The sequence below is a fragment of the Mus musculus genome, chromosome 14, assembly GCF_000001635.26.
Source record: "Mus musculus strain C57BL/6J chromosome 14, GRCm38.p6 C57BL/6J".
NCBI classification, from domain to species: Eukaryota; Metazoa; Chordata; class Mammalia; order Rodentia; family Muridae; genus Mus; species Mus musculus.
In genome coordinates, this window is record NC_000080.6 from 23,289,030 (window position 1) to 23,311,067 (window position 22,038).

Sequence of the window (22,038 nt, forward strand, 5' to 3'; positions counted from 1 at the left end):
ATTAAGATCTTAGCATTCAATGGCTTTTCTAGCCTAAATCTCCCAAATCCTCCACCTCTCCCCCACAAAACAGTCTAAGACATAAAGTCCACATAGTCAGGTCCATCACAGCAAAACCTCACATTCCTGGTACCAGCTTCTTTCCTAGTTTACTGTGATAAAACACTGACCAAAAGCAATGTTAGGTGGTGGGGGGGACGGGGGATGGTAAAAGGTTCCAATTCATCCTTGATGGAAGTCAAAGCAGTATCTTTGAGGGAACAACTGAAGAGAGACCATGGAGGAACTCTGTTTTGCTGGGTCCCCTGTCTGGTTCTCAGTTGCTTTTTTTTTTTCGTTTTGTTTTTCTTTTCCTTTCCTTTCTTTTTAAAATACTAATAAATTTATTTATTTGTTTTACATCTCAATACAAGTTCCCTTCTCCTCCAAGTACTACAGATCCTCCCCGGTTTCCTCCTTCTTCTCTGAGAATAGAGAGGCTCCCCACCCACCATGAGTATCCCTACCCTACCCTGGCACATTATCACTGGAGGACTAGGCAAATCCTCTCCCACTGAGGCCAGACAAGGCAGTCCAGTTAGAGTAACAGGATCCACAGGCGGGTATGTAATAGATTCAGGGATAGCCCCTGCTCCAGTTGTTGGGGGACCCGTATGAAGACCAAGCTGCCCATCTGGTACATATGTTCAGGGAGTCTAGGTCCAGCCTGGGATCACTCTTTGGTTGGTGGTTCAGTCTCTGGAAGCCCCCAAGGGCCCAGGTTAGTTGAATCTGTTGGTCTTTCTGTGGAGTCCTTGTCCTCTTCAAGTCCACCAATCCTTCCCCCAACTCTTCTGGAAGACTCTCTGAGTTCTGTCTAATCATTGACTGTGGGTCTCTGCATCTCTTTCCATTGCTCAGCCTGTTCTTTTTTACCACCCAGGAAGACCAGTACAGAGGAGGCACTTCCCACAGTGTGTTGGGTCTTTCTAAACTCATTAGCAATTAAGAAAGTGCCCCCCCAAAACATGCCCACTAGCCAAAATGTTGGAGACAATTCCACTTGAGGTTCCCCTTTCCCAGGTCTATCAAGTTGACAACCAAGATTAGCTATTAGACTCAATATGTTGAGTAAAATGATAAATTAAATCTATGTGTATCAATCTGGAAGTATAACCAACTTATTAACATATTTTCTTATTTTAAAAGGCATATTGCAAAACCATTTTTGTGGCAAGGGTGCTGAATAATTTTTCTTGATCTTAGATCCCTTGAGTTTCTGACTTTTACCCTACATTTTAAGAATGGGACAGATCTGTAAGCATGAGAACCTGTCTCTCTTTTGGAAGGCTGAGCCTCAGCAATTGAAAATAGCACTATGCCCGATGTTTACATTTTGATCTCATCCTTGCTTTATTCCTTTAGCAAGCTGTGTATTCTGTTTGCCCTACGATTTTCTCCCAGGCAGAATCTATCTCGTCTGACATTGAGAAACAGTTAATATTGATCTTGGTGAATGGCCTCCTTTGATTTTTGCTACGGAGAGATCTCAGTAGAAATTCACAGATATTTTGTTTTCTTACCAAATGGAAAACCATGTTCCACAGTCATTGTGTCCTTTTGTCCAAGCCTACTGTTTTGCAACTCAGTGCCTCATCTCTTTCATTTGGCTTCTCTGTCACTATGGATCGTTCCCTAATATTTCATCCTTTATGCAGACTCCTTCCTTGGAGCTGAACTTGGCAGTAGAGTTTGCCTGACTAATGGAGACCATATGCTCTGCAATTACATTTCCCCAACAACATTCAGATTTGTTAGCAAATATTGAGAAGACAAGTTGAGACTCTGGAGCTCAAAGATCTGTGAGGAGTTGGCAGGAGAAGGTAAGCAAGTCTGCAGTTTCTCACTCCTGGCAATAAGGTCTGCTTGGGGCTGGTTTTGTTTGAGTACTGCCTCTGCTTTCTATTCTGTTGTTTTGATAAAACATCGAGAAAAAGTACATTTGGTAAGAATGAGGCTTTTTATTTTTTTTAACTTATGGGTTTAGTCCATCACTGAGGCAAGCCAAGGGAGGAACACAGAGGCAGATACTAGCGCATGGAGGAAAGTTGCTTACTGGAGTGGTCCTTGTGGCTTGTTCAGCTTGCTTTCATATACAATTCAGGATGACCTGCCCAAGGGCGATATTGCCTGCAGTGGGCTAGACCCTCCCACATCAATCATTAATCAAGAAAATGTTTCACAGAAATGCCCACAGGCCAAGTTGTTGTAGGCAGTTCTCAATTGAGGTTTCCTCACTCCAGATGGTTCTAGTCTCTGTTGCGTTGACAAAGACTAATAAGCATACGTACCCAGAGATTTGGCTTTCAAGGTATCAATCAGATTGTTCTTCAATAGCTAAGCAAACCTTTTATGTCTCTGTAAGGGCATGCTGTACTCTCTCCCACAGATCAATTTTTAATATGTGAACCAATAATTTATTACTTCAACTAGAGACCCAGAGTCATGTTATTACATACTGTTTTGTCAACAAGTCCCAATAAAGGAATGTAAACACTAACTAATGAAGTTAGTTAATGTTGGCTAATGAAGAAGGGTACAATCTCTAATGATATTAATTTTTGACAGTCTATATATAGTACATACATGGAACCCTCTCACCAGCATCTTCTTTTCTCAGAAGCCAGGTCAGTCTTAGACTAAGGAGACTGGTGTCCTGTAAGGGCTTCAAATCCACAAGATTCTGAAGATCTAGACTCAAATAGTATCATTGTTACTGGATATTATTGACTTGGGCATTTCATCTATGGGTGTGAAGAACAAGAAGGCCCACCCCTTAAGCAAGCTTCAACCCCTGTGTTTTGATGAGGAAGAAGCAGGGAGACTTTGCTCATTTGTATGAATAGCAAGGAAGGGTAGCTAGCATGGGAGCAGGTGGCAGAAGTGATCCAGTGTTGACTTCTCAAGGTTCTATGGAATGTAGGCAGTGTCTTTAGAGCACTATATTCTGGAGTCGCCTGTAGCAGCATGTGACCCTCTCAACCAGTGTGGCCCTGTATGACTCTGAACTTTTTAATGACACCAGCGTCCATTCCTCCCCAACACTGCTCATGCCTATGTTGGGAAGTACCCTGTCCCACAGTTGCAACTGAAGAAGCAACTTCATGGCTGCTTCTGGTCCACAATTTCACCTTCACAAAGGAGAAGGGGGTGAAATGGGACCTTAGGTAACCCTCCCCACACCCTATGGGACAGTTACAAAGACACAAGAAACACTCCTTGTTTTAGAACACAAATACATAAATTTTTAATCTGCGAAAAATACAAAATGAAACCATGTACAAGTTATGTACAAACCCTTTTTACAAGACAAGAGAGTTATCACTGGTTGTTACAGATGACAGAGTTGGGTAGGTCATTTCAGAGCACCAGCATTTATTCTCTTCTCCAGTTCCTGTCTGGTTACATAATTCATCATAGCCACAGTCACCATGCCAGCAATCAAAGTGTGAAAGACAAAGAAACAAACCACGCTCTTTTCCCTTAATGAATGTGTTGTAGGCTGACCTCTGCATATGGGTACCTCTGAATTGGTTTTTTTTTTCCCTTTGTCCCCTAAAGAAATCCCAAATGAAGGTTTTGGTGTTAAGTGGGGAAAAGTCTCTTTTCGGCATCTGTGTGGTGGGCCGTGAGCCAGACACTTTAGGCAGGATGTGATTGTACCACCTGGGAATGGAACGTTTTTAATTAGGATTTCCAGGCAGATCTGGGTTTATGTTTGAAATGTTGCAGTTCTGGTCAAATGTGTACACAGCGGAAGGAGAAGGGGAACGGCTCTGGTTTCGTGGAGACCTGGGGCTTGACTTGTCTCGTTATAGGGGCTCCTTCCCCCCATGACTACCTCCTCCTGGATGACTACCTCCTCCTGTCCTTCCCTATGACAACCTCCTCCTGGATGGCTACCTCCTGGATCCCTAGGGCAGGAAGTTCGGGGATGCTTTGACAGGCACATGTGTTGTGTGTGTACATTTCCATCGAAGACTCTAAACAGCAGGACAGGTGCTGTTTCCTAAGACAGGCCCTGGGGAGCTTCGGGGTCAGCTTTGGAGGACAAGAAGAAACACAGAAGTTTCTCATGGGATAAACAGACCAGGGGAAATCTCTTTTCAATGTAATATTCTACCTAGAAAGGAGCTCAGTTTTCACTTGGCCAAAAAGCATTCCTGTTTACCCCGGTCCAGAAAAGCCACCAGAACAAGGCGACCTTTGCATTTTGTGTATGAAGACTGTTGCAACTAGAAGGTTCTGGGTGTGCTATGCATGAGGGATGAGGTACAACGGGGGTGATATGAACTGATGAAAGGAGAGACCACCTCTCAAGACCTTTCTGTGGGTACTTTAGAGGGCATGCTGATGACCTGGGTACCCCGTGTACCCCATTTCCATGGTGTAAAAACTGACCGAGAATGACCTGCTACTTTCCCACTCATTCCAGTCTTCATGGCAACCACATGAGATAAAGACAAAAGGAGAAATTGGTCCTTACAGTCTGCCTCATTACTTCACTATTTCAGATCCCCTGTATCTCAACCCTCAGTTACTGGTTCATTTTCTCTATTTTAAGCCCTCCTTTCTGTTTCCCACTCTCCCAATACTAAAAAGATATTCTGTCCTAATCATATCAGCTTGGTTTGCTCCATTGAGCCCCTGAAAACTTGGCTATAGCCTCCAGACAGTTCTACTGACCTGTCATCTAAGCCTATGTTTTCTTCATTGAAAAACCTCATCCAGACTTCTCCCTTTATAATTACCTGAATCACAGGGGCGGGGGGGCTAAAGGGGGCTTCCTCATGATCTGGACCTCCCAAAACATCTTCTCAGCTGTTTGCATCTTCAGTCCAGAATACCTTCATGATTGAAATGGATCTCTCCCCTCCTTTTTATAGGGATGAAAGCAGCCCCTTTCTCAGCTGTCTAAATTCTTGTCTCACATTCTCATCTCTCCTCTTCTTTCTGTCCCTCTGCACTGCTCTGTCCTTGGGGTCTGCAGCAAACCATTACTTTTTATAGACTCTTTCAAACTGCCCATCCTTAGAATCCAAGTCAAACTTCCACAGCTGTCATGGTACTTACTTGCTATGTAGCCCATCCAATTAAAAGTCTTTATTGGATGCATGTTCTACATAACATGTCTCCTGTTGCCAAGAAGGGACACAAGCTGTCCAGCAACAGGTGCACAGGGACTACTCGATCAACTCATGAAATCATTGATCCATCCATGTTCCTGAATGAGCTGGGATGTTGCTCCTCAGCATACTTAACTCTGAAACACCGTCTAGTCTACAACGCTTGATTAACTGCTTCAAACTGCTTGTTTCTTATCTCCTGCTCTATTGGAGGGCAGTGTTCTAGCCATGCTTATTTTTTCTCTACTGGCTCTTTAGGGTGCTCCTTTAAGTTGGATTTCAAGCTTACTGCAAGCAAGAATGTGTCATACTCATTCCTCCAACTAAATTCTTGATTATTCTATGATTTTTTTTGGTGGTCTCCCTGGTGTCTGTTATTATATTAGTGTCTGTAAAATAGTATAACCAGCAGGACTCTTTTGTAAAATAATCTGAAAATCTTTTCCTTTCCTTTAATCTGTGTGGTGGACCCATGGGTGTTTTAATAATTGAGTACTGCATGACAAGGTGGAAATGTAGGAAGAAGGTAGGTGTTCTTCATGGTGAGCTGTTATTGAGTGCAATCACAGGATCTCAAGTTGCTGAGAGATGGTTCAACTTGAGAGCCTATGTTTCTGTGATGCTTTCCAGAAAGAATAGAATGTCTCAAAGGCTTCAACCCCAAAGGGTACAGTCACCACTACCCATCGCTCCTTGTGCGGCCCTTTCCATGGTTCTCTCTGACTTTCTAAATCAATGCTCTGATTTCAATGTGGCTCTTCAACCATCCACTTCCTAGTTCCTTCCATGAACTCTTGCCATACATTGTTTTCAGTAAGTACATGGACACAAACTTATTTTTGAAGGTAAGTTGTTCCATATAGCAAAATCATCTTGGTACTAGTGCATTATAGCTCCTGAAGGCCTCTTTCATTGGAAAAACAAAACAAAACAAAACAAAACAAAACAAAACAAAACTCACGATCCTTGTGCCTCCAGTCAAAAACTAAGTATTTCCTATTGAAAAGTCTCCACAGCCCAGCCTATTATTTTTCCCATTCATGATTCAAGGGAACCTCTTCTTTTCTACGTAAGTACCACCTCTTTCCAGGGCTTCTTAAAGTGTTGCATCTATCTCTTTTTGTTCTTCCTTCTAGCCTTTTGATATATACTCTGAGTTGTGCATTTTCATGCTCAAAAGCACAGTTAAAAAGAGTGATCTAGAACAAAAAGTCTAAAAGAGAATCATTTCTCCATGAAGCCATGTGAGACTGGAATGCAGGGGGGATTCTAACAAGTGTAGGGCTACATGGGTCCCTTTCTTAATCTTTTAAATATTTTAAAATCACTCTTACCATAGGTATTCAAAACTGAAATTTAAAATGTCCTCTGCATAGCCTTATTTTAGTGGTAATCTTGGAATTATTAATAGGTATGGGCTATGACCACTTAAAAATAAACTTAGTTTAAATAACCTAAATGAGTCCAAAGGGACTCCTTGTTTTATCAAGAGGTTATGAGATTTAAATGAGAAATCATTGTTCTATTGCAGAAACATACTTGTTTAAAACATGGGGGAAACAGCAGAGGCAGAAAGAGAATCTAGTGGGAAAGTTGAAAGTGATTCTTCAGTTTGTCTAAGTTTTTGAAAATGATGGCTAAAGAGATAAGTAGTGAGGGCTACTGTATCTATGACTTTACCACCATTCCAAAAGCAGAAAATATGGTTAAAATAAAAATGGGCAGATCTTGGGCTAGAATTTAATGTTCAGTGAATTTGTGTGATCTTTTGGTAATCAAGATGACTCTGAGTCACTTGTCTGATACTGATTTTTGTTGTACTTTTCTACCTCTTTCTATCATTCTTTCCACGAGGTCCTCCTGGACGATGATATTGACAACTCATAATGGCACTTTTGAATGTAAGCAGCAAAGACATTGTGCTAACGTGGGCACAACCAGACAAATGGAATGAAATGAGAAGTAAGGGTGAGTGTAGAGAGGGGACATGAATGGGAATAGCAGTAGCAGAGTAGGGTTGTCCAAACTCTTTCTACATACTATTGGAGATGTGGGCTAAAAATGAAGAGACTATCCAATCTCCACTGCACCAAGACACAGGGAAGGTGGGAAGGAAGGCTGTAAAAAGAAACCAGAATGACTAAACCCAGCTCATCAGTGGTGGAGGTGAGGCTGAAGGTAAACCTTTGCATCTCCACTCTAAGAGCTTTCAAACTGGAGAATATAGAAATGAACCTGACTGTTCTTTGTCCAGAGCAGAGAGTGGATGCTGTGTTTAGCTCAGAAATGCTATATGGATAATATGGCCAGAGAGCCATAATTACAGCTCTGGAAAAAAAATAATCTCCCAGGGCTTGGCTGAGGTAAGGCAACCACTGCTTTAGTTGGTCTGAAAAAGACCTTCGCCATCTCCACGAACCAACCTCATGTTTAAGTCAATGAAACTTGAAGAATTTAAAGAACATTTTTATAGTTAATAGCTAAAATTATATGAGTGCTCTTGAACTTCTAAATCAGGCACAGTTGGAAACTTTCTGTTCTCCATTCAAAATATCTCTAATTTCATACATTTTCCCAGTCTACACTTCCAACTCAACCCAAAACCATTCTAATTCCTTTACTAAAGTCTTCCAACACTTAAAAACAAACAAACAAATAACAACAAAAACAAAGTGCAACTTGTAGAAGGAAGGCTGTTCTTCCAAGTGACTTAGACGTAATCAATTTATAAATATAAAACACCTTAAGTGAATGTCTTCTATTTGCTATAGCAGGGGAGAGTAATTTCAAAATACAGTTGCTTAAACGAAGACAAACTGCATTCATGAGAAAGATGGTGATGGCAATGATGTACACAGGTACAATGTTTACAGGTACATCATCATTATACAATGATGTACACAGGTAGTTTCTATTTTACAAATGGTCTGATTCCCAAAGCATCCAAGCATCATTAGTTTGCCAAGATAGCTTTTCTGAAACCCTAATCAGGGACTAAAGATCAGACCCTTCTAATGTGGAATATTCCAAAGAGGACCACCATTGGCCTAATGTGGATGGAAAGACTATTTAATCCTACAGAGAACTCAGAACTCAACCAACAGATGCAAACTGGGAACTTTGCATGTTGTCTTGAGCCCTTCAGTTCTTTTTTAACAAATGTTATTTCTGTTTCAACTGAGTTGCCATAAGCTTTTGCCAGATGGGGCCACCACATGGTCATTTTCTGGACAATCTGAGAATCATGCTTGACCTCTTCCTCATTTATTACTCTATCATAGAAGGAAATGGATTTCTACTATCTAGGGCTTTGGAAGCTGATTGGTGAGTGGAGGGAGTCACTTAGTGTAGGAAACTATTAGAGCCATTGTGGTTGAGAAACAAGTTTAGATTTAAATCTCTAGCTAGAGTGGGAAATGGGGATTATGCTTCTGAGTCCTGCCTTCCATGGGGTAGTGTTGAGACCATTATTTTTCTGATGGAAAATTATTTAGGTAAAAAACATTGGTCACCATGGGAGATTAAGGAACTAAGACAAATTCAGAGGTAAGACTAATTGGAATGAGTGTAAAGAAGAGCCTACTATGGTTCAGGAAGGAAAGAAGAGCGTGGATTGACATGAATGTACTTAGGTAACCCCAAATGCAAAATCATGATGTTAAAGGAAGTCTTAGCTTTCAGGAATGCTGTCAAGATTCTGGCAGTGGATTCTCCCCACCAACACATCTGAGTTCTGTTGGAAACCAAGAAATGTTTATAAGCCCGAATATAAAACTGCTGACATCATTTTAGCCTGAGTAGACTAGTGATTGGTTATAAATATTTTTGTGTTAACAATCCAATTGGACACACATTATATTCACAATACTTTTATAGAACTAATTCTACAAAGTGTGACAACAGAGTAACCACAGTCTGACAAGTCACTGCAGGACAACGCCTACAAGGTGGAAGCACAGCTATATTGGCTCTGCAGGGAGTGGACAGAGGTGGAAGCTCATTTTGCCTACATTGGTAATTGGAGTCCTTAGTGGACATGTTTCCATAGTGATCACATTGCTTTTCTCTGATCTGATTTGTACTATCATAACTAGGTACCACAGAATCATGGCCTAAAGAGTTCATGGAAGAGATGTCATGGGTCTGTAGGGGCAATTTTTGTTGGTTTGGAAAAGTGTTCACATTTTACATTTCTAAGGAAATAAAAATCACAGTCACACCCAGGATTCTCCAGAGACCCTGATGATCATATCAAAGGTCGATCACTGTGAAGTTGAAAAGACTTTCTGAGTCGTTGGAATGAAACAGTTGTTGAGGTGACTGTACACTGGGCATGCATGCAACAGCAGAGCTCAGACATCACGATTGCATCTGATGGCTAGAAAAATCTTTTGACCACACGTTGAAGTGGCTGATACATTTTATTTCATTGCTGGTAATTTTCCAAGGCCTTTTTCTAACAGTCTATGTTAAGAGCATGACTTACTTTCCTTTTGGTTGTTTACTGGTTTTTGGTTGGTTGGTTGGTTGGTTGGTTGGTTAGTTGGTTGGTTGGTTTTCTTTTTTTGTAAGTATTTTAGCGAGTTTGAATGTTTTATCCCAGCAATTCAACCAAGGAAAGCCAACAAATGAAAATCTGAGCAAAAGTCATCTCCTTGACAGACTACCGAACCAAAAATTTGTGGTAAGCATGCATACTTCTTAGATCCTATTGTTAGGTAAAGTATTCGTTGATGTTCACCAACTTTCAGGCTAAAAGCTCTGAGCAGGGAAAAGAACATAGCAGACTCTCCCACAGTCCACATGACTTGCATGGGTGCCTTAGAAGTATGAAACAGGGAGCATAAAGAATGGCGGAGGAGGCCTCACCATGAGAACAACAGAGTCTGCTCTTGGGTGCCTCTGGCTCACGACCTTCACATTCTAGGTGTGCCTATAACCCTTCCCCATATCCTGAGCTGGTTGCTTAAACCTGATCTGGCAACTGCAGAAATGTTACAAGAAGCTCTTTCTTCTAAATATATAAACAAAGGATAAGAAACACTGGAGGAAAACTGAAACTACAAAGATAATGACTTTCAACTGGGAAGATAATGAAGTTTGATTTGTTAAGAGCTGGTGTCAATGCAGATCAAAACATACACCCGTCCAGGAGAGGGGGAAATATTCACCTCCGCTCTTTTGACTTTTTTTTTTTTTTGATTTACTGAACTATGTGCATACAATGTTGGCCATCTTAAATTTGTTTTAGTAATCCATTTCCCTTCTTTACAAATTGGGGTGGTGACCATCATTCTCCTCAAAGAAAAAGAGAGAAAGAAGAGAAATGTGCATCAAGGAATCTGGCCACTAACTCATTTTGATTTTGCATTGCTGTGATATATGGGAAGATATCTGGCAATGAAAAAAAAAGAAAAAATATATTTTCTTTCTAATAAATAAAAATAATTTAAAACACTAGAAGCTATACATGACTATTTTAGTATGTTCATTTATAAATGAAATCATTTTCTTTTCCAAAATACATGGAAGCAGTATTCAAGGCAAAGAGAAAGATCTGTCTAACTTTATTTTCTTGCAATTCTTGCTTATTCTAGAATTTCCACCAGTGATTCAGCATGTAAGAGGAAGAAAAGTCACGTCACCATTTATGAAGTTTGTCAGGCTTTAAAAAAATAGTTCTGGTCTCCTGGGAGTCAACATTCATCTTCAACTTCTCTGATTGGAGGGATCAGGCTGCTTGTGGATTTATATTGGTTGATCTGGTTAGCCATGTGGGTACTCATGGGCTTGATTTGAATGTTTCTGGGATAGGCATTATCCGGCTCATCTGTAAACCATTTCTTTTCTGCTAAAGGGCAAAATGGATAGAGAACAAGAAGGAGAAATGAGAAGCTTAATTAGTCCTAGGTTGAGCTTTTGGAAAGTTCATTGAAAATGCATAAAGGTAATCAATAGAAGCCGGCAGTGAGTAATTGCTAAGAAATGCAGTGTACAGAAGCCCCCGAAACCTGAACCATGCCTCTCCTCCCTGTAGCAAGTGAAGAAAGAAATGAATGTGCTATCATCAGGACTGGGAGACACTAGGAGGAGCCCGACCTCAGAGACTATGGTGGAGTAGATGAACAGCATCCCTACTGCAGCGCACGTAGTTCAGAAGGTTTTTTCAGTTTAACCTCTTTCCCAGCCTTGTTTTGATTTTGTTATGATAAGCAGACTCAAAGGCAGTTGTTAGCTGGACCACTTCTGTCTTGTCTGCATCCCTTAAAGGAACCCCACAGGATTTGCTGGCCAATAAGCGTGGAAAATCAGAATAGAAAACTATTTTAAAAGAGAATTTCTAAGTGGCTTTTATTTAAAGCACAAGAACTCTGTGGGTATGAGGTCATGGAAGGAGTTGCAGGTGGCAGTATCTCAGCTGACTCTAATAACCCAAGCTATGAACAGAGAGCTCATGGTGGCTTGCCACTGTCATTTCTCCACTAAGAGCTAAGAAGTGGATGAGTGAGACTGCTGAGTCAGGGCCTTTCGGGCTCTATACAGAGGATCAGTCTCTTAGCTGGGTCTAAGTCCAATGTATGCCCCTTTCCAGAACTGACATTTTCTGAAAAATAAGCCATGTGAAGCAACTGGGCAATAGAACATCTAGCGTGGGGCATCGTAGGCTTCATTACAGTGGCTTAGGGAAGGAAAGCAACTTTCAAACATATTCACTGCCCAAGAGAGGATGATCCCTCTTGCTTCTGTTTGTTATGTTTGTTTTGTTTGTTTGTTTGTTTGTTGTTTGTTTTATTGCTTATAAAACCATTTGCATTGGCCTTGTGTCTGGTTGTAGACCTACCTGTTAAAATGATTGCCCAGCTTGCTGTGTGTGTGCCTTTGCATATGACTGTGTGTGTGTGTGTGTGTGTGTGTGTGTGTGTGTGTGTGTGTGTGTGTGTGTGTGTGTGTATGTGTTGGCTCATAAACGTTAAGCATCTGTGATGACTTCTTGATCACTCTGCCTTTTCCACCATTTCATGCCCTGGCTCGTCAATATGGCTGCCTCTGGGGCCAGGGAAAAAGCCTGAGGAAGGTTCAAGAGCCCAGGTTAACCCTCAGGACACTTCCTGCCTCTTCTATGCTCCTCTCTGTGATTCCTCCTGCCCTGGCTATCTCACCTATGACAATGAAGTTCACTTTGATTTGAACAGATTGGCTGAGAGGAATTCATAACACTGTATCCTCACAGTGAAGCTAACTGATTAAGCGCTTTAAATTATTCCCCCTGACAGGATGATAAAGTTACAATCTGTTCTGGGATGATCTACAGCTCGCCAGCCTCCTACAGCTTCTTTCTACATTCATTTATCTTTTTGTCAAGCAGAGGTTTTCCTTTTTTTTTTTTTCTTTCCCTGAGCTTCAATTCCATAGATCTTTTAAAGTCATCAGCACATCTGAATTATTAATGAGGCTTTAGAGGCAAGACTCCTGATGGGCTGGTTAAAAAAGGTTGTATAGAAATCTGGGACTGTGTACACATCAAAATAATTTCAGCTCCATTTAAAAAACCATTTAGTTCAAGTGTGACATAGATGAACCATTATGCATTTGTGGAAACCAATTTTTTTGTGATCTACGATTAAACTAACCTTTCAGAGAAGAGTAAAGTGTGATAGTTATCATGTTTTAAAAGCATTGCCAGGTCTCTGAAACAATTTCCAACTATGACTTCCTCAAACAGCTTATGTGCAGAGATGGCTCTCAGAGAGGAGCCTGGTGTTTATGCTGTTTGCCCAAGCTGCCCTTGGCTCTTGGCCGAATAGTTACCCGGAACGATTTTGCTGAAGGGATTTAGTGCTGGGTTGTAAGGTAGGAAAAGTAAGTCTCACTGATGGAAAGGGGGGGGATGTGTTTTGGGTGAAAAACCAAACAGCTGCAATTTGCTGAAATTTTTACAACTGCTGCTGAGAATACTTGTTGAGAATTTAGTATTTACAGTTCAATTCAAAGGGGGTATTTTGACCTTTCACCATGGAAAGAGTATCAATTTCCTCCAACTGCCTGTAGGAAAGACAACATTATTGGCCTCATTTAAGCTCCTTTCTCTTTACATTTCTTGTCCAAAAGAGAAAACCTAGTCAGTCTAGCCCATGTGGTTTGAGAATGAAGCTTCAAGCAAGGAAAGGGTTGAAGGCAAACACCTTCTCATCAGGAGTTGAGGTTCTCATTGTTCCTGACAGGACACTGTTTAATTCCAGTGTCTCAATGTCTATGCTGTGGAGGCATGGTCAAGTAAGATGTTGAGGAAATCGAACTAGTGAGATGCTCTGGACAGTGTCTAAAATTTTGGGGGACAAAGGTCTCCCAAACAGCATCAGAGGGGTTGTATTTTAATGGTCATCAGTCACTAGGCTTCTGTGTAATGTCCTTCAGGTAATATGGGGACAATATGGCACACAGAATCTTGCCATTTAAGGACAAAGCTGTGCCAATGGAGAAGTACAAAAGTGAACACTAGAAGGAGGACTCAAACTAGGAATTCTAATAAGTACTGAAGTAGTTAAGGCAACTCCACTCTAATGCTTGGCTTATCTTTGTTCTCTGTGGCCTTATTTCATGCCTGAGACAAGAGGTTCTGTGATCTCTGGGGACCTTCCTGGTACCAGACTCAAAATCAAAACGCAAACAAAACAAAATAAAATACCCCTGTTTGTTCATAAACTTCTTGTGGTTAATATATACATGATGACCTCATTCTGAGGACACTGTGTGACCTCTAAGGAGCTTTTGTCATAAGGCACTTAGAGACAGTAAGGAAATGACATGTTCCTATATGTGATAAGCAGGCTGGTAACAAAATAAAATTGAGAAAATAACTGGAGGTAAAAATGACAGCTACACTATTGTGAGTGTCACACAGTGGGCCAATTAAGCCACTAAGTACACTCTGGACACACTATGTGTGTTGGGGGGGCAATGAAATGGCACTAGCTTGTGGACTAGTATCAAGTATACCTGGATCTCTCTCACATACTATCTGCTCTGAAAAGGTTATGCAAAGTATCTTATTGTTAATCATTCTCTATAGAATAGGGTTGAGAAAATACTCTTCCAAATCTTGTTAGCTATATCAATGGAACAGGTATCAATGACTTACTACACATTCAGCTACATGGTCAGCAAATAATATTTGCTAAGTTTGTTACTGTTATTCATGATTCAGGCACTGTATTACAATGGCTAAGATTAGTGCATAGACTTTGGTGTTCTTCATATTCCATATCTGTCCTGTGAAGATTCTCATAAGCCCTCCATCTGGTTTGATCATGAGAGTTAAATGTGTTTACAGATGTAACTTGCTGGGTAGAGTACCAGTGATGGCTGCCTTAGGCATTAGCTTTAAGGTTAGTATTGGTATAAGTATGATGTAGGAGTGGGTGACACCTTCTGAATGTAGTATTTGCAAATGAACTTCTTCAATGGAGGAGCCAGAAGCAGAGACCTGAGGTGTCTAAGTTGGGGGCTAGCCTGAAGAATGTAGATTGTTGCCATAGAGGTGACTCAGGAGGATCTTGTGGGTAGTCTTTGCCTGGAAGGTGAATTAAAGTAAGGCCGAATAGTTACTATAATAATTATAGTATGGTGTAATACTGGGGAGTTCAGGGTTGTGAGGTAGTGGGTCCTTGTTTCTGATGGCAGTTTTCATGTGAAGGATGTCCTGCCCCGTGGAAAACCACCTATGTCTTCAATTGCCAGTATAAGGAAATGATTGGTTTAGAACAAGAGTTTAGAGAGTTATTATGGTAAAGAAGGGCTGAATTACCTAAAGTTCCCAAAGAGGAGGGAAAAACCATCGCACTGTGAACACAGGACTTTTGTTGGCACTGTGGTTGGTCAGTGTTGTGATCAGCCTTTTCATATAACTACTCCCCAGAAAAGACTGCTGAAGTGGGGAGCTGATAACACAGTAAAGGCACGTGGAATAACTGGCTTTCCATAGCACCACAAGCTGAGGCTTTGAGAGCAAAGGCATGGAAGGGAAAGATCCCATTTGGATACAGAGGAGAAGACAGCAATAGCTACAAAGAGCTCCAATCTGTAAGGGCAACTCTATGTGGTTTCCTGGATTACATTTCTGATAGGCAGTGTGGTAAACTCCCTACACTTACAAAACCAGATGCCTCCCAGGCAAAACTATGCATCCAGCCTCCTCCTCTTCTACCTCAGGAGAACATAGCCATCTGAAACATAAGCACAGTTTCTACCAGACTCTGACAAGTTTCCTTTTATCTCATTTCTCTGTAATGGACCACTCTGACTGTCCATCCTTGCATCCAGCCAAACCCTGAGGATACTCTTGCCTCTTAGGTAATGGAGTTTCTTCTGCTCACTTCCATGTGCAGTCTCCTTATGGGAGATATTTATCCAGCTCAATGACAGATGCCTACAGCTACTCCCTTATCATATTGTGTCAAAGCAGGGATTGGCTGATGGAAGCTGGTGGAGAAATTGATTTGTACCCTGTCTTATCTTTTGCTCCCAGAAGTTTCTGTACTTTCTTGTTCTTCAAGGAGTCTGTTGCTATAGGAACCTGGAAGGTTGATATAATTGTCTCTATTGGGATATAGACACCTTTAAGGCATTCCCCATGCTGAAAGATAGTCAGTCAAAGGTTCCTCTGGTCACCTAGGATCTCAATAATGTTGCCATCAGGCATAGTCAGTCTCTCTAGTCCCTAAGCTCACAGGGCTTGTCTCCCTGGCTTAGAAACAGAATCTGGCTCCAAGAGTCTGACACCAGCAAATCAGCTGTGTCAACACCTCAGGCATTAATGGCTACTTTTCCAAGAATAAACCAAGGGGATGCAGATAAATTATAAGAGAGTTTGAAATGGGAAAATGATTTCAAATACGTGTTGTGTGTGCCTACTTTAATATCCTGTGCCATAAGCCTTAATTTCATAATGGAATTGGAAACATCTCCAAAATATAGGGGAGACTGGAAAGTTCAAGGGTCTCTTTCAACTGGAGTTGAGAAGGACTCCAATAGCAGCTTCTAGGGATATTAACAATTCCACAGTTATCAGACAGTTGGCGCAAAGCTTTTCCTCATACTCTCCAAACTCACTTCACTTTGGCCCTTTCCAAAGCCTGACCAAAGCAAACTGAATGGCTCACAAACTGCTTCTCTTCCAGAACTGGGGATATCACCGAGCTTCAAGCTGTGATTCTTATAAAATATGTGCATTTTTCTTTTCACAGTGTTCTCTCACTTTCTAACATTCCTTGTCTGTTTCTAGTTTGGGCAAGGAAGAAGTAGGGCAGAGACAATACATGAAGAACCCACGCGCCTCCTTCCTAAAGGAGCCTCTCTTCTCCTGAAAGAGGGAATTTCGAGTCAAATGGTAAATGGTGGAGGAATGTCTTCACTCTATTAAGAAGAGTATAATATAGAAGTTTCAGCTAATAAAAGAGAGGTCACCATGATCCCCCATGATCCCGTTGCCACCAGATATATCAGTAGTCACTCATGATCAATTCTCAATGATCTGTAATTACCCAGTGGGGATTATGTGCCCAAAGTCCAGAGAAAACTCCCAGATTTCATCTCATGTCACAGTCTGTTCCCATTCCAGTCAGTTACAGTCTCATCTACTGGAGCCACTAATCAATTGCATTAAAAAGACACTTTGGATTGGCATCTGTCTGCCCCGTTTGTGGTTGAGATTTAACAAATGTCTGAATGGCAGGTGGTAGGAGACACGTGTGAGTTCTGTCCAGACTGAGTCATCAGCTCCTTCAGAACCTGGCATGTGCTCTCAAGTGGATTCACGGGGCTCAACAGCTTTGACTTTGGTTCCTTCTGATCAAACAGGAAAACAGACCAATGCATTTGCCATTAATAACCCTCCTCCTACAGACCAAAGGAGGGTCAACTATTAACAGAGAAGCACATTTGCCAAATGGAATAGCTGTGAATGTCTTACAAAAACATCTATCAACCGGCATCATTGTTCGATTTGGTGGGTCTTGCCAAGATCAACACAGAGATGTGAACAGACCAGTTGGGGCTGGGTTCGGGCAGTGGTGATGGGGCCAGTGGAAGAAGCTGGGTTTCTCAATGGGAAAATGCTTTTGGACTTGGGGCAAGGTACCGAGGTGGGCAGGGAGGCCACGTGCAGATTTGAAGGCAAGCCAGATGGAGAGAAGTTACCCCCCAATTACCCGACCCCCAAGAACACCAAAACAAACTCTAAGGGATCTAGCCATAGCAGCAGCACAGCCTCATTGCGCTGAGCAATTGAGAAAGTGGAGGAAGAAAAAGAAGAAGGAAGGGAGAAAGGAAGAGGAGGAGAAAGGGGGAGGGTGGAGAAGCAAAACAAATGAAAGAGAACCACAAACAGAACAATTTAAATAAAAATAAACAATAACAGAATAAAATTTGTAACTCCTTTTTTTTTTTAATTCCACAAAAGTTTCACAAGGACAACGTTATAGAAGAAAACCCCCAGCAGTGGCTAGGTCATGCAGAACCATTAATTGTCATACCTTGGCCCATTCTAGTCATCCTTGTTGCACTTTAGAGAGAGAAGTAAGCTATGTGAGTTTTACAATGCTTTGAAACTGTCATTTCCTGTTGAGCACTTTAACTGGCACATTCTTATAGTTATCAATGTTCTGAAGGCGTAACCTCATAACCTCCTTTGCAAAGAATGCATGAAGATCTCTCATGATCCAAAACTAGGGGACATGTATACATATATATAAATATATATATTTATATATATATGTATATATATGGTTTATATATATAATTATATATAAAGAGATAACTAGATGTCATATATAAATCAAATACATAAGGACAAAAATAATTTGAAAAAAAATACTTCCACTCACAGGACTTTTGAATTTACATGTATACATTGACTGCCCACCCATTGCTGGTTGGAATACTGCACTGCCCCTGTCTTTGGTGTGGGGTGAGGTGGAGGTTCTGACAGAGCCTCACCATTTTTTGTCAGTAAAAGTGCTTGTCAGTCACACAGCAAGCAAATCTCCAAAACCATCATGCTGGAGGGGACAGGGGATCAAAAATCTAAACCCAAAACATTCACCATAAAAACACCTTTTAAAAAGAGATGCTAAAGATATGACAGATTTCCCCCCTCCTTTCTACCCCCTGTTCTATCAGTGGATTTCTAAATAAATATCCCAAATACGTTCACATGAGCCCAAGGCTAGTCTACCCATACCAGAATTTGGTTATGGTAAAGTTGGCCAATTCTTCAGAACTATGTTCTTAAAACATAATTTGCATGCATAAAACATCTGATAGTTGCATATTGGGGAAAAGGTATCTATCTATCTTCCCTCCCTTGATGAATAACAGGTTTGTTTTTTTTTTTTTTAAAGAAAAAAAAAAAGGAAAGAAAAGAAAGAAATTAACTACTGCAATGTGTTTGGCTTACTGTTGCAGCCGCCTCCTTCCAATCTTGAAATGAAGGGAGAAGCTCTCTCCCCTGTCTCTCATCTACCTATAGGAATTGGCTGTACATTTAAGAGGGTTACCTATGTTAGACCTTTCCTGCCAGCCATCTGCTTTGGGACAGAGCATCATGCAGCTGTGCCAGCAATTTAAATGTGGTCGCTAGCTTTTGTCTTTCTTGAATCAACTGTGGCTCTATCCTCCTACATTCTGATTTATTGAGCACGTCAGCTCCTACAAGAAACCATTATCTATCACTGGGTGTCTCCTTCCTGCTCTACCATTGCCCCAGCCTGAATTGTACTTGGCATCGGGGCCCTCGTTAGTCAAACAAAGGGGAGTAAAAAGGTCCCTTGAGAATGCATGGAAAAATACTTGCTCTTTTCTGAGTGTTATTTATTCTGTACATAAGGTAAGTGATTCACCTTTTAAAGGATGTAAAAGTCCCAGGAAGGCAGTTCTTAATGACTTACATCTGATATTTATGATACATATGGCTTTTCATCCCAAATGTCAAAAGTGAAAGAAAAAAACTAGCTATCCCTATGGCAGCATAAGGAGACAGAATAACAGTTTAATATGTGATCAAGCCTTTTTTCAGGTAAATGAAATGACTAAGATTTGATACATCCAGGAGTGGAAACCTGTTTTTCTCTCTGCATTAAAGTTAGAAACATTCACTCAAACACCTGAAAGACGCTAGCTCCGAGACAAAAAGGCTTTGGTGAATACGTTAAAAAAAAAAAGTCTCTGACGCTCTCTCACAACAAGCAGATACTTGATCATCTTTTGCGCACACTTGGAAAGCTTTTCAAATGTTTTGCGATACCTCAGCCCAGAGTGGAAACGATCAATGCGTTTTCATTGCTTTTTGGTTGCTTGTTTCAAACGACTGTGTGCTAACTTATTGTTTGTGTATAAAAACAGAGAGAGAGAAAACAAACAAAAAATGAAAACGCAAAACCCAAAGCATCCTGATGATCCTGATAAATCAGGCAAACCTCCGTTGCCTAACTCTCAGGTGCTCCCTTCTAACCTGTGAACTCATCCCTGCAGTGAGCTATTTATGTCTGGAGGATGCCTTTACGTTACTTTCCCCCTGGAAGCATAAATAACTTTTGGTCCGTCTGCTTATTTGCTGTTGCGCTCAAGGGTTTTATGGTGGTGAAATAAAAATGACAACCACATGCACACTATCATACATATGCAAAATGTGTAAAAAAAAAAAAGAAAAGAAAAGAAAAAAAAAGAGGGGACTATAGGGAGCAGGAAAGTTACTCTGTTGGAATACCAACTGGGGAAATGAGTAGCAGATACAGTTTCACACACGGGTGCCGGTGGCTACACATATCAAAGCCGCTCTTCCTGAACGTACTTCTGTTTGTCGCGGGACTCCCTGGACTTGGGCCGGTTCGGCCGATTTGCTGTGGACGGGATGGAGTGGACGGAGGAGCTCTTCTTACTGGACGACTGTGAGGAGTGGGAGGAATGAGACAGACTGGCCCGGGATTGGCCAGCGTTGTGGTCAAACTGCATCAGGCAGAAGATCAGGTCTGTTGGTACGAGCTCAAACTCGTAGGGAGGATTGGTGATGACGTACCTAGGCAGAGAAAGCAAAGGTATTGCAGGCTGAGTCAAGCAGGCACACCACGGGACTCTCCTGTAACCTAAAAGAACTAATTGCCTGACTGCTTCGATCTATCTGAGGAACTGAATGATCTACTTGTTCCAGTCGCCTCAAATTTGCTTCCAAACTAAAGGAAATCTTCATGTTTAACTCAACAAGGCAGCTAGAAGGGCAGGCAAAGATGCAAAGTTAGAGCTGGTAATGGAAAAGCCACACCATCATTCATATGGGCCAAACGTACAAGGGTCAAGTTCACGACAGTCGCACAATTGCACTGTAACTTCCATTCTAGAACGTCTTGACAGTCACAGATACACACCGCAGGGTCTCTTTTTGTCATACCTAGTACCTCTTTAACCAAATAGCTCCCTAGGTGTGAGAGCTTGACCAACCCTCTGACGATTAGATCAGGCTTTCTCTGGCTGACACCCCCACAACTACAGTGATCATCAGCTCATTGCCTCTGCAGCAATGGACCTCAAAGTGTGGTCTCAGAGACTCCCAGCAACCTCAGAAAAATGCTGGGTGTTGTTCCCAGGTATATAACTCAGTGGTAGAGCATTTGCCTTGCACTCGAGAGGCCATAGGTTCATTCCCTAGCACTGCAAAGAAGGAAGAAAGGAAGGAACAAATGAGCAAACTAAAAACAAAAGGGAAAAAAATTTTAGTAACCTGACTCCCTGATCTACTGAATCACAAGCCCCAGGGTGGGGCTCTGTAATTTGGTCTTTGGAAACTCTGTAGGTGAATCTCCTACTTACCAAGGTACAGAAAAACATTAGTCTGTGTGGGACCGTGAAAGGCAGCCTGTTTGGCTTGCTCCAATAGAGTCTCAGTAAAAAGCTCTACAAGGAATGGAACAGTGAGCCATGTTCCCAGTGACCAGTGACCGGTGCCTGACACCACAGAGCCCCCAACTCCATAATTCTGTGACTATAAGTCACGTAGATAAAGCCCCAAGCTCCAGGCATTCTGGCTAGACTCCACCCCCACAGTTATCTGACTATAGCCAGGTATGCTCCTCCCCACAGTTACCTGGCAACAGCAAGGTAGCCCAGCCCAATATAAAAGGGGCTGCTTGGCCCTTCTCTCTCCTTAAGCTCTCACCTTTCTACTCTCATCTCTAGCCCTCCTTCTCTTTCTCCCTTCCCCCTCTCTCCAGGTGGCCATGGCCCACCTCTCTCTTTCTTTCTACCTTCTCTTTTTCTCCCTGCCTTTCTACAATAAAACTCTAAAACCATAGACTGTCTCTGCTCATCAAGGTCCGCTGTGCTTAAAAGATGGGATAGGCTTTCCTCTAAAGAGGAAACCTCCTGCCAGAAGGCCTTCTTGCATTCCAGCCATGGACCAGACCAGGGACTCTTGCCCCTCTCTCCCTGCCCTCTCCTCCCTTCGGCCCTGGGGATGACCTAACCACCCCCAAGGGCCCCCACTTTGTTCTCAGCTCTTCCACAGTGTCCAGCTGCATCTGAGATGCCCAAGACTGAGAACCTGTTATCTCTGGCCTCCATGGGGCCCAGAGACCTTGGACTGCCCCTTGTCCATCCCCTGCCAGACATCCACCCAGGCCAAATGGAAAGCATGCTGCACTCTTCCCGCCCAGAGCACCAGAACCCTGGCATGTCGCAGGAGTTCGTTCCCCCACTCCCTTTATTCCCCCACACCTACTGCCCTGCAAGTCTGTAACAATTTTTAGCTCTGGCTAAGCACTGTAATTCCCAAGCATTAAATATATAAACATTGTTATATAATTTTAAATGTACACAAATGCTTTTA

The 22,038-nt window shown here is 41.8% G+C and overlaps 1 protein-coding gene across 54 annotated transcripts in view; it reads right to left on the reverse strand.

Annotated features, from left to right (window-relative positions):
• Positions 1-3,258: 3,258 nt before the first annotated feature.
• Kcnma1 (potassium large conductance calcium-activated channel, subfamily M, alpha member 1) overlaps positions 3,259-22,038 on the reverse strand; it is a 712,823-nt gene continuing 694,043 nt past the window's right edge. For 11 of the 54 annotated variants that reach the window (XM_017315873.2, XM_030247658.1, XM_006518594.4 and 8 more), the window contains 3 exons: positions 20,011-20,235; positions 17,696-17,724; positions 3,259-11,016 (listed from right to left, as the gene is read on the reverse strand). In XM_017315873.2, coding sequence (XP_017171362.1) covers positions 10,862-11,016; positions 17,696-17,724; positions 20,011-20,235 — 409 coding nt within the window. In that variant the 3' untranslated portion in view covers positions 3,259-10,861. Of the gene's footprint in view, positions 11,017-17,582; positions 20,236-22,038 lie in introns of those variants that run through there. The other 43 variants (XM_017315884.2, XM_017315871.2, XM_017315870.2 and 40 more) reach the window with 8 other exon arrangements.